At 46.0% G+C, this 15,437-nt stretch overlaps 1 protein-coding gene and 1 pseudogene across 1 annotated transcript; one reads left to right on the top strand and one right to left on the bottom strand.

Moving 5' to 3' along the window:
- Positions 1-1,836: 1,836 nt before the first annotated feature.
- Positions 1,837-4,008, bottom strand: LOC132113046 (uncharacterized; annotated as a pseudogene).
- A 6,456-nt stretch (positions 4,009-10,464) lies between these two features.
- On the top strand, positions 10,465-14,868 carry mtfmt (mitochondrial methionyl-tRNA formyltransferase). Its single transcript, XM_059535067.1, has 9 exons — positions 10,465-11,009; positions 11,100-11,300; positions 11,445-11,567; positions 11,683-11,785; positions 12,712-12,787; positions 12,919-13,010; positions 13,099-13,177; positions 13,688-13,764; positions 14,481-14,868. Exons 1-9 carry the CDS (start codon positions 10,765-10,767, stop codon positions 14,676-14,678), a joined length of 1,194 nt encoding a protein of 397 aa, XP_059391050.1. The 5' UTR covers positions 10,465-10,764; the 3' UTR covers positions 14,679-14,868.
- Positions 14,869-15,437: the final 569 nt, after the last annotated feature.

Genomic DNA, 15,437 nt, shown 5'->3' with positions numbered 1-15,437 from the left:
TAATATTTTCACTGGCAAAACTGAACAAAAACACAATATTGTGTTTAAAATATAACACATTATTAACTTCTTATTTACCAAACTGTTGTATAAAATCACTTTGCACTTGTTCTTTGTGACAAAAACAGCACTCGTGTGATCTTGCTTATCATATAGGCCTAATATAAATATGAGACAAAAACTCATACAAGGGTATTTTTGCCACAGTATCGTCTCCGGTTACTCACGTAACCTTAGTTCCCTGAGAGGAGGGAACGAAACATTACGTATGGGGAAATCAATAGGTTACTGTCGTAACCCCTGTTCTCTAACATCGAGTGGAGAGATCCACCTATGGGAAGGGCATCCGTACCTGACCTCTGCAGAAGCATCGAATTGCACCAAGTCTGGCTAGACAGACAGAAGTGCGCAGCCAATGCCAGGTAAGGCCCTGCCCCTTACCTAGGGGTATAATAATGGCTGCAGCGCTGCTATTCTCCAGTAAGTATATTCGCTTCTCGTGTGGCAAGCGGGGCAAAGCTGTTGGATCTCTCCACTCGATGTTTCAGATAACCGGGGTTACGACAGTAACCTATTGTTCTCTTTCATCATCTCGTGTTCGAGATCCACCTATGGGAGAGACATGGACAGCTCCCCGATTGCCCAATACACTCACAGTGAGGTTCTGAAAGCCAGAGAAGGACGGTCGCCACAGAGAGGCGGTGCCTGACACGACACGTCCCATACTCATGAACCTGCAATACTGATGCATAATCATGACTGCTGTGCATATGCAGCAAATGAAAAAATGTTAGCATCACACACATGATAACCAATGTGCATATAAATACACCCAGAAAAGGAATGTAAAAACATGCTAAGTGACAGGGATGTGCATGGCCAGCCGGCCCATTCACTCCTTCTTCACCTCTTCCAACGGGGTTGCAGGGAAGGGCTAAGAAGACCCCACCCCTAAATGCACTGAATGTGCTACCGAGATACTGGTGACATCCAGCCGGTAGTAACGCACAAAGGTATGAGGAGAAGCCCAACTGGCAGCGGAGCAGATGTCCTTTAGCGACACTCCCCTTAACAAAGCCCAAGAGGTGGCAATGCCCCTCGTGGAATGAGCTCTGATGTCCCCTGGTGGCTGCATTCCCTTTGATTCATAAGCCAAAGCTATAGCATTGCCAATGTGAGAGGCATTGCTTAGAAATAGGATTCCCTCCATGGGGGGGTGCCCATGAAATAAAGAGCTGGTTGCTCTTCCTGAAAGCACTGGTCCTGTTCATATATGTCCGTAAAGCACGGACGGGACACAGAGTATTTAGCCTCTCATCCTCCGGGGAGGAAAAAGGTGGAGGGTGAAAAGCGGACAGCTCCAACACCTCCGAAGTGAACGCGGGGAAGCACTTCGGCATGAAGGCTGGATTAGGCTTAAGGGAAACCATATCTCCCCTAAGAGAGAATTTAGTGCACAAGGGATGAACCGAAAGTGCATGTAGCTCACTGACACATTTGGCTGATGCCAAGGCCAAGAGCAAAGCTGTCTTGAAGGACAGCAGCTTTAGGAAAATACTTACAAGAGGTTCAAAAGGATATTGAGACAGAGCCTCCAACACCATGGAGAGGTCTACACTCAGGAACAGTTCTCCTGATGACTGGCAAGTGGCGACGGGCACCCTTCATAAATCTGCGGATTAGAGGATGCTGCCCGACTGTTGAGCCCTCAAAGCCCACATGACAGGCCGAAATCGCAGCCAAGTAGACCTTAATTGTGGAAAAAGACCTGCCTTTTTCCAAGAGGTCTTGGAGGAAACACAAAATATCAGGAACTGAGCACTGATAAGATGTGAGACCACGCCCATCACACCACCCTTCGAACACTTGCCACTTACTGCCATACAAGAATCGCGTAGAAACGGCCCTGGCATTCTGTATAGTAGCAATCACACGCGGCAAAAGCCCCAGTGCGCTTAGGTTCATCCTCTCACGGGCCAAGCCCAAAGAGCCACCCTGTCCGGGTGCGGGTGATAAATCTCCCCGTTCGCTTTGGGACAATAGGTCCAGGCGGGGGGGGGGAGGCGCCACGGCTCGGCATATAACAGAGGGATTATCTCCGCCAGCCATGGTGCTTTGGGCCACCTGGGTGCTATCAGAATGAGAGACAGGCCCTGCTCCCTCACCCTGGCCAATGTAGGAATTATCAGGCACAGGGAAGGAAAGGCATACAGCAGCACTCTGGGCCACGGGTGGGGCAGTGTATCTACCCAGAGGGGCGTGTCCACGTCCTTTAGCAAGAAGAACATAGGACAATGGCAGTTTTTTTGCGCGAGGCGAATAGATTTACGGTTGCCTGTCCGAATCTCATCCATAACATATCCACTATCTGCGGGTGAAGGCACCAATCTCCGTAGATTGGGTTTCCCCTTGATAGAAGATCCGCTCCTCTGTTTAGAAGGCCCGGAACATGAGTCGCGCGTAACGACAGGAAAACCCGTCTGCTCCACACTAAAAGCTTGTAAGCTAGAGCGTGAAGTTTCGATGAGCGCACGCCGCCCTGACGGTTGATATAAGCCACTGCCGTGGTATTGTCACAGCTTACGAGCACATGATGTCCCTGCAGGCGAGGGAGAAAATGATTCAGGGTTCCCTGTGCGTAAAAGTCTGCGCTCTTCCAGTGGCACAAGGCTGCCAAGCAGGCGCGCGTCACTATTACAGAGCGGCAAAGATTACGCGTCGGGCTGAAATGTAGTAACAAAACCCATTTCATGAACGATCTCATTCTCAGGAGTCCCAGCGGTACAACCTGGATAGATGAAGCCATAAGACCCTGCAGCCTGATGCATGTGCGATATTGTACTTTCGCCTCCTCTCTGAACTGCGACAGACATTTCATTAGAGAGAGAATGCGCTCTTGAGAGAGACGCGCTTGCATGGAGACTGAGTTCAACTCCAAACCCAAGAAAATGACATTCTGACTGGGTGTAAAATTGCTGTTGCTCACATTCACTCTGAACCCGAGAGATGTGATGTGCGTGAGCACACGGCAGGTGTCCTGCAACACTTTCTCTTTTGATTCGGCTATGATGAGCCAATCGTCTATGTATGTCAGAATCCTCAGACCTGACATTCTCATGGGTGCTAAACCCGCCTCCGCACACAGACAGAAACACCGGGGGCTTAGACTGAGCACAAACGGCAGAACTGTGAATTCGTAACATGTGCCTTGGTAGGCGAAACGAAGAAACGTCCTGTGTGGCGGATAAATGCTTATATGGAAGAAAGCATCTTTCAGGTCGACCGATGTGAACCAGTCATTCTGTTTTATGGCACGGGCGAGCGAACCATGAGTCAATATTCTGAAATTGTATTTCCTCAAATGTTTGTTCAACACACGAAGGTCCAAAATAGGGCGGAGAGCGCAGTCCTTTTTTGGGACCAGGAAATAACGAGAATAAAATACCTGATTCATCAGACTGGGGGGCACCACCTGAATCACTGTCTTGTTTAGGAGGGAGGATATGTGGTGATGATGGAGCAGTGGATAAGACAAATGCACTTGGTGTGAGAGACCTGGGTTAGACCTGGGTTCGAATCCACTGTGAGACACCAATGTGTCCCTGAGCAAGACACTTAACCCCTAGTTGCTCCAGAGGCGTGCGACCTCTGACATATATAGCAATTGTAAGTCGCTTTGGATAAAAGCGTCAGGTAAATGAATAAATGTTAATGTAAATGTAAATTTCCCCTTTCAGAATGTGTGAGGCGTTCTCTTCCGTGTGTGAAGAGAGAATGCCGTTGAAATGCGGGGGTTTCATTGTATTCATTTCAGTCTGTATCCCTGCATCATAGTACGCATCACCCACTCGGGAGCCAAAACAGTTTGCCAAGCTCATTCGTGACTCACGAGTGTTCCCACCCGAGCCGCAGCGGAGCTGTGTAAGTTATTTGTTTTAATAAATTTGTTAAAATATTTGTTATTTGTGATGCAATGGCGCCATCTAGTGGACACACCAGGGGCAACATGCAGGCAGATTTCCTCTCTCCGCGGGGAGATGGACTCTCTCTGCGGAGAGAGATCCTCTCTCCATAACGAATTCATTTGATTCGTTTGTTTTAATGGGTTTTTGGTTTTTCTGTTTGTTTTGTGTTGGGGAAACACTGTGTTGGGGAAACACTTTTGTGAGAGGAACCGATCCATCCGCGGGAGACCCTGCATCTTTTGAACGGGGGTCCTGGGACAGGGAGAGAGTCCAAAGGGGGTGCCTGGCGTGGGGCCGCCTTCCTAGGAAGACAACTTGAAGGCCTCGTCCTCCTTCTTTTTGTCGTCACACCGTTGTTGCATCAATGCGACGGCGGGGCTGAAGAGAGCCTGGCCGGGCTCCACCGACGTGCACGTGATGCGCCGCTTCTCACTGTCAGGAAGGCCTGACAGGTTAAGCCAGAGCACGCGCTCTCCCACCACAGAAAGCGCCACAGAGCGCCCGCAGGCTTGGACGGCCTGCTGAGCGTTACGAAGGACGAGGACGTTCACCGTGAGGATCTTCTTCCACAAGGGTAGAGAAGGAGTTCCCTTTTCTAGCTGTTGCCCTAATTCGTCCAAAATCTCAAAAAAAGGAGACACGAGACGTTCAGGGCCCTGACAGCCCAGGCCTAGGACTTGTATGCAGCCTGGTGAACTGAGGTAGAAAAACGGTCCATCTTGTTGGGCAAGACCGGCTTAGGGGGAGCGAGCAGCCCGCCCTGAGCAGGGTTAAGGTGCCTGGCGATGGAAGGCTCGATAACGGGGGGTTACCCATACCATGAGCTGCCCTATCCTTTACTTCAAGGCCCGAAAGGCCGCGTTTGAAGTCGAGCGGGTCGCTCCAATTGTGCCTCATATGCTTAGCGCACGCTGGAAGAGTTGTTTCCTCAGACCGGGAGGAAGTCCCAACACTTTTCCGTCGTAACTATATCTCTCCTGGTCGGTCAATGTTGAGCCGAGCAGCCGCTCGCTCACAAACTTCCAGGAGGATGGACTGAGGCAGAGCTGTGTGGCCGCTAGCCTGGGGAACGCCAGAGGGCGGGATGGCCTCCTCGTCCTCTGAGACCCCGAGAAGGGCCGCATCATCCTCATCGCCGGAACCGGTCGGTTCGTCTGTGAGCATGAGGTTGCCCGCGAAGATGTCCTCTTCGGGGAATGCGGGATTGGGCTGATCAGCCCAAACAAGTGGGGAGGAGCCCCGGGAGTCCCCCGGTAGCGCGTCGTCGTCACTGTGTCCCCCATCTGAGTCAGAAAAGCTTTTTGGGCAGGTTTCTTGAGCGTGTTAAAGGCCCAAGCAAACCACGCAGAACAGGAGAAGGTCCTTAGCAGCGATGAGCGCTCCACACGCGGCCGGGCAGGCCCGTGATAGGCTATTCCCCGGAGAAGCGGTAGGTTTAGAAAGCGACATACCGGAGAAGAAATCAGAAAAATCCGTGGCGGGCAGCCGTGGGAGCTGGTGAAACGACGAGAGCGCAGGTGGCCCTGAATGTAGAACACAGCAGAAGGCTGAGAAGACGACAGTCACGTCTGGCGGAGGCTGATCAATCGATATATCCTCCTGAAGACACGAAGGTGAGCAGCGTAATCCAACCAAACTGTGTCAATGCAGAGATCGCGAGAAGCGAATGTCAACTGGAGAATAGCAGTGCTGCAGCCATTATTATACCCCTAGGTAAGGGGCCGGGGCCTTACCTGGCATTGGCTGCGCGCTTCTGTCTGTCTAGCCAGACTTGGTGCAATTGGATGCTTCTGCAGAGGTCAGGTACGGATGCCCTTCCCATAGGTGGATCTCGAACACGAGATGATGAAAGAGAACCATTTCCTCGAAATTATGAAGTCTGATTGAATAACTCTTTTGCTTGCAAATAGCCAATGGCGCCCCCGCCCTCACCTGATTGGCTGACAGCCATCAATATAGGTGACGGCGGGCGCCAAAAACCTCAGAATCTTCGACTGAACGAGAGTTATGAGGCTGGAAGGTTTTCCACATGGCAGGTTACGTAATGTCTCGTTCCCTCCTCTCAGGGAACTAAGGTTACATGAGTAACCGGAGACGTTCCCTTATTGAGTCTCTCGACATTACGTATGGGGAACAATAAAACCCCCGCTGTTTGGGAAATACTGTCTGGCCCAGCTCGCATCGAGCCACAGAAGAGCATAAGCACTAATTCTTACAGCGCATTAGCTCTAGGTCGGGTACCGGACCTGGTTGAAACACCTCTTGGCACAGAGCCAATTTAGCTCCTACACCATCGTAATCCAGTGCTCCCAGATAACCAACACTGGTGTGATATGGGGAAAATTCAGCAATATATTGGTGCTTGGGAATACACTGCCGGCTTATAATGCGGGCATAATTAAGGGGCCACATTAGATAGTGAATGAATACCTCAACCGCAGCTATTACTAAAATAACTGACGCTGTCTATATGACCTGGTCGAAACCATGGCTAGGGCACGCGCCAGGCGAGGCGTGCCCATAGCCTAGTCCAATGACTGCTCAACTCTCTCCTCCTGCAATGACAGCACATGTGATGCGAACGAGGGAATGTTCAAATTATAGAATCTCACAAAAGTGTTGCGAGACGACCAGCCCGCTGTGAAACAAATGTCCTGAATAGACATGCCTTTCGCCCAACCCCATGACGACGCCAAACTCCTTGTGGAGTGGGCGTGCACCCTGACTGGGCAGGCGGTTCCCCGGGAAGCATAATCTAGTCGCACAGCCTCAACTATCCAGTGTGATAGCCTCTGCTTCGACAGCGCGCTGCCCTTCTTGGCACCCACATAGCAGACAAAAAGCTGCTCTGAAGTTCGAAACTTGCAAGTTCTGTTCACATTTGCACACAGGGCAGGCACGGGCACAAAGCGCACTTCTGAGACACTGAATTACTGTCCTCCTCGGGGCAAAATGCTTGAATCGTAGAATCATTAAGCCGCCTAGCTCCCCGAAGAAAGCTCGTTACCAGGGGGTGCCTCCCCACTGAATGGCCGTCTAGCAAGTCACGAAAAACGGCGATAGCGGCCACATAGACTTCACTGTAGATGGGGAACTGCCAGCATCCAGACGTTCCTGTAGGAAGGTCAGAATAATGGAGATATCGCAACTCCTGGGGCCCTCATTTTTGTCAACACACCACTTAGCAAATACTTTCCACTTCAGAGTGTATAAACGCCTTGTCGAAGGGGCTCTAGCCTCTGCTATTGTCTGCAGCACTCACTGATATACTCCACGCTGATCTGCCACACATGCAGGTCCCAAAGCTCTGGGTTGGGGTGCCATATGGTGCCCCTCACCTGGGATAAGAGGTCCCTTCTCGGCGGGATCCGTCATGGGGGAAGCCGCGACATGTTCACCAGTTCCGGGAACCATGGCTGGTTGGGTCATTTGGGTGCTACCAGGATCGGGCGTTCTCTTGTGACGCAAAGAGGTCGATCTCCGCTTTGCCAAACAGATTCCAGATCATATTTATCGTTTGCAGATGGAGCCTCCATTCTCCGTGTACAATGCCGTCCCTGGACAGCATGTCCACGCCGCAATTCAAACTGCCCGGTACGTGCACTGCTCGAATCGACAGAAGTACCCTGTCCGTCTATAACAGCAGCTGTCTCGCTAATCCCTGCAGGGATCGCGAACACAAACCTCCCTGGCGATTGATGTATGCCACCACCGCCGTGTTGTCCGTTCTGATCAGAACATGACGGTGTTTCATTAACGGAAGGAAACTCTGCAGCGCTAGATGAGAAGCTTCCATCTCCAAGCAGTTTATATGCCAGTTTGTCTGGTCCCCTGTCCACGTACCGAATGCTGGTCTGCCATCGCATAGGGCTCCCCAGCCTGATAGTGATGCATCCATAGTGACCACTACACGTCTGACCACTCTGCCCATAGCAGCACCCTGCTCGAATATGGTCGTGCCAAACCAAGGCGCCAGAGTCTCGAGACATGAACGCGTTATGATAAGGCATTCCGTTCCCACTCTCCACCCCTTCTCGACTAACCAGTCATCGAGATGTTCAGTATGCGCATTCCACTGAGCTTCAGGGGAGCGAGTGCTGTATTCATGCAAATTGTAAATACGCGGGGAGCTAAAGCGAGCCCAAACGGCAACACTTTGAACTGGTACGCCACACCCTCAAATGCAAAACGCAGGAAGCGCCTGTGATGTGGGGCTATCTGGATGTGGAAGTATGCATCCTTTAGATCCACTACAATGAAGTAATCGTCTGGCTGAATGTGCGCGAGGATCTGCTTCACAGTTATCATCTTGAACGTGCGTTTCACGAGCGCTTTGTTCAGTAATCTCAGGTCTAAGATGGGGCACATACCTCCGTCCTTTTTCGGAGCTAGAAAATAACGACTGTAGAACCCGGAATTTCTCCGTTCCTCGGGCACTATCTCTACTGCTTGTTTGGCAAGGAGAGAGGAGATTTCTGCCCGTAGCAACGGGGCGCTCTGCTCTGATACTTCTGTGATAATAACACAGCCGAAGCTGGGTGGTCTGCGAGCGAACTGGAGCGTATAGCCGCGTTTTATCGTGTTGATCACCCAATAAGATGCCGCCGAGAGTGTCGCCCAGAGATGACTCAATACAGGGGGTGTTAATGCATGCTGCGGCGGGGACTGCGTTGCCAGCCACCGGGGAAGCATTGACCGCTATGTGAATGGCAGGTGACTGGTCCACGCCTTCTTGCATGCCTTCTTTGACGCCGCGAGAGCGAGATCCGCCAACGTGCACAGCTTCCTGAGCGACTCTGGGTCCGGGCTTCCCTCGTCCAGGGACCCCAGGAGCCAAGTTTGGAAGACCTGTAGGATTGTCATCGTGTGGAGGGCAGATGCTGCATGTCCAGCCGATATGTACGCCTTCTCGGCGATGTGAGCAGTAGCTCGACATGGCCTAGAAGGCAAAGAGGCGGTTTTCCAGCCGGGAGAAGACACCAGGTGGGCCGCAATAGCATCCTCGACGGGAGGCGGTCGCGCATATCCTAATTTCTCTGCCCCTTCCACCGTCGTCAGCTGCTGGGTCCCCTGTGCATGGGCTCGGGCTGAGTAAGGGGAGCGCCTTGACCGGGTGAGTTCCTCGTGGACCTCAGAGAAAAAGAGTGTGGGTCTCTGCGGGGCTTCAGCCTGATGGCCCGCGCCGAGGAAGGAACCGTCCATCCATCTCTTAGATGGCTGCTCCTTGGGGGCTGTCCACTCCAATTCTATTTCTGCCACTGCCTCCGTGAGGATCACCATAAGCTCCGCATCCAGCGAGGTGGGGGCGGCTTCAGACGGGGCCTCGGACCACGCTCCCGGGTCTGAGGCATTAGTAGACATGGCGTCGTCCTCATCATATCCAAACGAGACCATTTCCCGCGCTTCTAGTGGAGGGCGGTAACTGGTCTCAGAGTATGAGAGGGGATCTTCTGCGTGAGCATGGCGTGGGCGTTGGGCCGACGGCAGTACCTCGACAGAATCCATCGACAGAGCTCTCTGCAGTCTCCCTGTTCGCGGCTCGACGTCGGCGGACGGGGGAGAGGCAAGAGATACAGGGCCACCGTTACGGGTAACAGCCAGCCTTGCATGAAGGATATAGCACGTCCGGGAAATCAATGGGCCCACCACACATGCGGCAAAGTGACATTTTAAGAGTAAAATCACCGGAATGCGAGAGGGGATACTTTTCCACAATTTTCCGCTCTGTATGTGTGAATCCACGGCGAAACCAGACTCAAGTGAAGAAAAAAAGATTCTGAGGTTTTTGGCGCCCGCCGTCACCTATATTGATGGCTGTCAGCCAATCAAGTGAGGGCGGGGGCGCCGTTGGCTATTTGCAAGCAAAAGAGTTATTCAATCAGACTTCATAATTTAGAGGAAATGGATTTCCCCATACGTAATGTCAAGAGACCGACTCGATAAGGGAACTTGAATCTTGTATTACCCTATGGGTGGGGTAAAATGCCCCCCAGTCTGACAAAGCAATTTGCTTTAAACATTTACAGCAAAATCGGAGTATAGGCATTTTTTAGTTTAACCATTTAAAATAGTATAATCTGTAATTATGAATTACAAAATTATAATTGCCTATTTTAAACATTTTGGTTAGCTGATGCTAACTGGCTAGCTAACTATCTGATAGCTAACTACTCTGATGATAACTTTAGGTAATTTTTAAATATATAATCCAAATATTTTTGTTCAACCAACTAGTTAAAGTAAATACATTAATTAATACAATACAATAATAAAACACATTAAATGTGTATTGGAGACATTAATATGGCAGCATGAAGTAGCCCTGTCTGTCAACTCAAAATATTCGATAAAAAAAAACAATAAACTAAACACACCACGAAAGAATAAATCTAGTCAGTGTGAGTGTTTTGTTTTATTTTAATTACAACAAAACCCGTTATTTATGCAAATGTTGTAAAATAATATTTATGAACGTATATTATTGACTTTTATATGAAACCTTTAGCGGAAATGACGTCGATTTCAACATGGCGACACACGCATGCTCCTGTTTGTACATATAACGCTTCACCGTAACCTTGCAACTGTCACCTACTGGTTTGCGAAACTGATTAGTATAATGAATATAGTTTGGACGTGTAATTGTGGAAATATCACTAGTGTCTCGACTAAAGTTATCGTGAAATAATACAATGACTCTGACTACTGCGTGCTTATCCGTTTATCGAGGAGTTACGGATTTGTGATGTGCCAGCTGTTCAAGATAGTTTGTGTCATTCATGAAACCTTACATTAAAGGATGTGGAACCTAAACTACTTAAAATTCATAGATCAGGGACGTTTGCTGTCGCAAGGACTTTGTAGCAGCTGCATCGCCCGTCTTCGTCAATGTGACGGCAGTCATAGAAGAGGCTTGTTTCTGTTCAGCAGGAATACATCTTTTGTTACTCAAATAAAATCTGCTTCAAAACCACCCTGGAGAGTTTTGTTCTTTGGAAGTGATGATTTTGCATTGGAATCACTGAAACGGCTTCATGTATCTCGGTAATGATATCCAGTTTGATATTGCATTACTATCTGTGATGATAAACACCCTGCATTATTCATGTGACTAGTTTGCTTTTCATTTTGTAGAGATGACAGAAAAGCTGGAGTCATAGGTTCACTTGAGGTTGTGACGCTGTCCAGAGATGCTCCAGTCAGGAAGTATGCAGAGGAGCACAGACTTCCTCTTCACCACTGGCCAGATGTGGATTTAAGTGCACAGTTTGATGTTGGTGTGGTGGTGTCGTTTGGCTGCTTAATCAAGGAGAACCTCATCAACAAAATGCCATAGTAAGTAATGAGGATTCAGGGAAAAGCATGACTGATGCAATGACTGGATGGGTCCTGTACCCATTGTGTATGAAGCTTTTAGATTTTTTTTAACATGCCCTCAGCTCATTATAGACCGTAATTAGTTTATTTTTTGTCTCTCAGCGGGATCCTGAATGTGCACCCTAGTCTGTTGCCACGCTGGCGGGGTCCTGCTCCAATCTTTCATACGATTCTACATGGTGACAGTGTCACAGGAGTGACTATCATGCAAATAAGACCTAAAAGGTCAATTAAATTTTAATGGCAGGATCAATATGAAAATCACATAAAAGAAATGTCTGTGTAATATTCTTTCAATTATCAAGTCTTTTACTTTTATGGTTTGTATTTTATATTGTAGATTTGATGTGGGCCCCATTATTCAGCAAGAGCTGTATGAGGTTCCAAAGAACTGCACTGCTGATGAGCTTGGGGCCACTTTAGCAGCTGTGGGTTCAGAAATGGTAATTTATCCCCTCCTTTTAACATATTTAACCCCGGTTATCAAACATTTCTTGTGTATATCATTCGTAGAAATATTGGTAGATTTTTTTTTTCTTAGCATTTAAAGATTTAGCAGAAACTATTATATAAGGACATTTCGGTTCAAAAGTTTGGGTCCAGAAAGATTAAAAAAATAATGGAAAATAATACATCTACTGAGCAGAAACAATAAATTGTACAAAAGTGACAATAAAGACATTTATACCGTTAATTTTGTTTCTTGATAAATGGTGTTCTGAACTTTCACTTCATCAGAAAAAATCATGAAAAAACATATAAGTTTCCACAAAAATATTAAGCAACACACCTGTTTTCAACATCGATGATAATAATAATACATGTTTCTTGAAAACCAAATCAGCATAATAGAAGGATTCCTGAAGGATCACGTGTCACTGAAGAGTGGAGTTATGACTGCTGAAAATTCAGCTTTGCAGTCACAGGAATAATACAATTTTCAAAAATATATTAAAATAGAAAAGTCATTTTTATATTGTAATAATATTTCACAATATTACTGTTTTTAAAGTATTTTTATATTTAAAAAATGCAGCCTTGCCAAGCAAAATATATATATTTTTTTCAAAAACATTAAAAAATATTTTTTAACTCATGAATGATAATGTAAATTGCATTCATGAAATACACTTCCTCGATTCATCCACTCCATTAAAAACAAACCCATGACCTTGGTGTTGCTAGTGCCATGCTCTACTGTTTGCTCTACTAAAGGAACACTTTGAGCTACAGGAATGATTCATTTATTTATAAATTAACTCTTATTGGATTTGCTTATGCACTACACATTAACACTATCTGGTGTGAAATCAAAAGTTTCATTATCTTGAGCCGTTTAAAAACTTCTGTCTCATTTTTAAATCAACAGTTGATGGACACTCTAAAACATCTACCACAAAGGATAGCAAACAGAAAGGAGCAGCCGAAGGAGGGAACATCATTTGGTAAGTGTATTCTTCAGGTAATGACCAAAACGCAAGAGTCAGCTAATTCTAAAGAAACAAAGCAATGAAGTGAGAATAATGTAAAAACAGACGAACTACATTTAATACAACATCTACATTACTGCCTTCAGCCCCTAAAATCAGTTCCAGAATGGCCTGGATAATGTGGGAAGAGCACAGCTGTGACTACATTGATCGCTTGTTTCGAGCCATTGGATCTCGGGTAGGAATACAAAGATCCTAAGAAATGTACATTTACATCAGTTAAGCTTTAAACAGCATTAAACACAATGTTTGTTTTTCTCAATCAGTTTCCGTTGAAAACAATGTGGATGGGCAATCCCGTCAAACTTCTGGACTTTGTTGGCAAATGCAGTGTGTCGTTTACAGGTAAACAGAGTTGGTTAGGTGGAGATTTTATGCTATTGGCTGTGACTTATTGACTTAAGGGCATTTTTACTCCTTGCTAATGACCCACAGAATCAAGCTGTATGATAGTTCATAATGGGAAATGTGTTACATAAAAAGCAGCAGTATCTTAATTTTGTGGGTGAAGAAATAACTTATCACACTTGAAAACCAAAGAGCTTTATCTAAAACACTGTCTTCCTCTAAAAATGTGACCGTTCTTTTCTGAAACAGGTGCAATGCAATCTTAATAATTTATCTTGATGGATGGTCCCAGATAGGACCGTTTTATGCACATGTGACTTGCAAAAACAGTTTGTGGGTACACTGTGAAATGTGGCATTCTGAAAGTGTACTGTGAAATAATGCAACACTGTAACGTTTTAGGTCCCCGTTTCGGAACAAAGCAAACATTCTGCAGGATTGAAAGTGTCCTAACTACGTTGGTCCACTGGAAAAAGTGATCTCCCTTTCTTTCATGTTTCTTTGCAGCTGCTCCTTATTTATCTTCAGTGCCAGGGTCTGTCCATTATCAGAAAGAATCCAATACTCTACTCGTCCGCTGCAAGGTATGCACGTGCAGTTAAGAAATGTTAACACATACACAAGTCGACTAGCACAGAAGAAAAATGCTCCATAACAATCAAACTGCTAGAGGCAGTTGCACCACTTTGTTGGTTTGGATGTATAATGTACAGCGAGTTTTCCCCTTCAGCTGTTCCCTTCTTTTTAATCGCCACAGTACTCAGTCTGATCTGTTGTCAATCCTCTGCTCTCCAGTTTCTATAGAAAATTAATCTGAAAGCACCACTTAGTCAGTATTAATTATAAAAATGTAATAGAATTGATATACTGTCATAATTTTTATTTATAAATATTTGCATTAGCTTTTATATATTTTTTTTCTTTCCGTTTTAAGTTTTAGAAATAATGTGCTTTTCATTTGTATAATTTTTTTTATATTGGTATTTAGCCTTATATTTCAGTTTTCAGTCAGTTGCCAAGGCTACATTTCATTTAAGTTTTTCATCAAATACTAGAATTTTATTTCTCTTTTAAAAAACGATTTCAATGGTTTAGCTTTAGTTTACTAAAACAATGCATTTACCAGATGTACTTTACATCATGCTGTATTTCATATTTCAGTTCTAACTTGTATCAGTGTTGATATCAGGAGAACAGTGTTGTTTTTAACATCTGCTGCACAGTTAGCATTATTTAACAGATACTGTTCAGTGTAGTTCATGTTGTCTTTTCATTATTTATTTTTATTTATTTATTTTAGGATGGATGGGTTGGATTCAAAGCAGTGAATTTCAAGAAAAGGCTGTCAGCATCAGATTTCTTTAATGGGTATCTCCACCAGAGCGTGCTGAAGAAATCTCCCTCCACAAACACCTGTCTGTTCCAGAGTTATAAAGAGTCTGATTCACCAGGAGGACACCACAATAACATGCTCCTGCGGAATAACACTTCACTTTGAAACCTGACTTTATCGCAATCATGAATAATAACATATAATCATATAAACGGTCATGTCATTGAAAACGTTTAGTCTGTTTTAAGACGATGTTGTATGTAATAATGGGCTGTATGTTTGCAGATCTCTGCACATTTGTATAGCCGTGACATGAATGAATGTTAATACAATTCAATGATTTTGGAAATGTTAATTTAAATGGTTGTTCTGTTTGATTTAGATTCACTGACCAGCTGCACACGAAGTTATCATGATTTTTTTTTTAATCTAATATATTACACAATTTCATCAAAAGAAAGCGCTTTTAAATACTTCTATTTTTGGGGTGTGCTGCCACGTAAGTCCCGCCCTGTTATCGCATCATACGTTAGTCGCAGCTGTCTGTCTGCAAATCCTGCTCTCTCATTGGCTGGAAGCTTTGTTTATCTTTGCGTTTTCTGTAAAGTTCGGTTTCATTGACAACCTGTCAAATCCGAGGACAGCTGTGAAGCAGTCAACACCGCCTCGCGCATCACGTAGTAAGTCATCACTAGAAAATGCCGTATATGTCCGTATTTTTGCGTGAAACCAAAGAGCTTTAATATTGCCAAACTAAGTTTAATTAGCTTCCGTTGTCATTCACTTCTCATAAAAGCAGAAGAAAAGTGTCTTGTTTACGTTGAGCTAACGAATAGCCGTGTTGCTAGCTAGCGAGCCTACACTACCAACTCACGAATTCTCCTAAATATTTATAAATGGAAAACAACAAGAAATGAAACGTGC

This window comes from Carassius carassius, chromosome 3 (assembly GCF_963082965.1).
Source record: "Carassius carassius chromosome 3, fCarCar2.1, whole genome shotgun sequence".
Lineage (NCBI taxonomy): Eukaryota > Metazoa > Chordata > Actinopteri > Cypriniformes > Cyprinidae > Carassius > Carassius carassius.
Note: the sequence above shows the minus strand (reverse complement) of the source record. Positions and strands in the feature narration are given on the sequence as shown.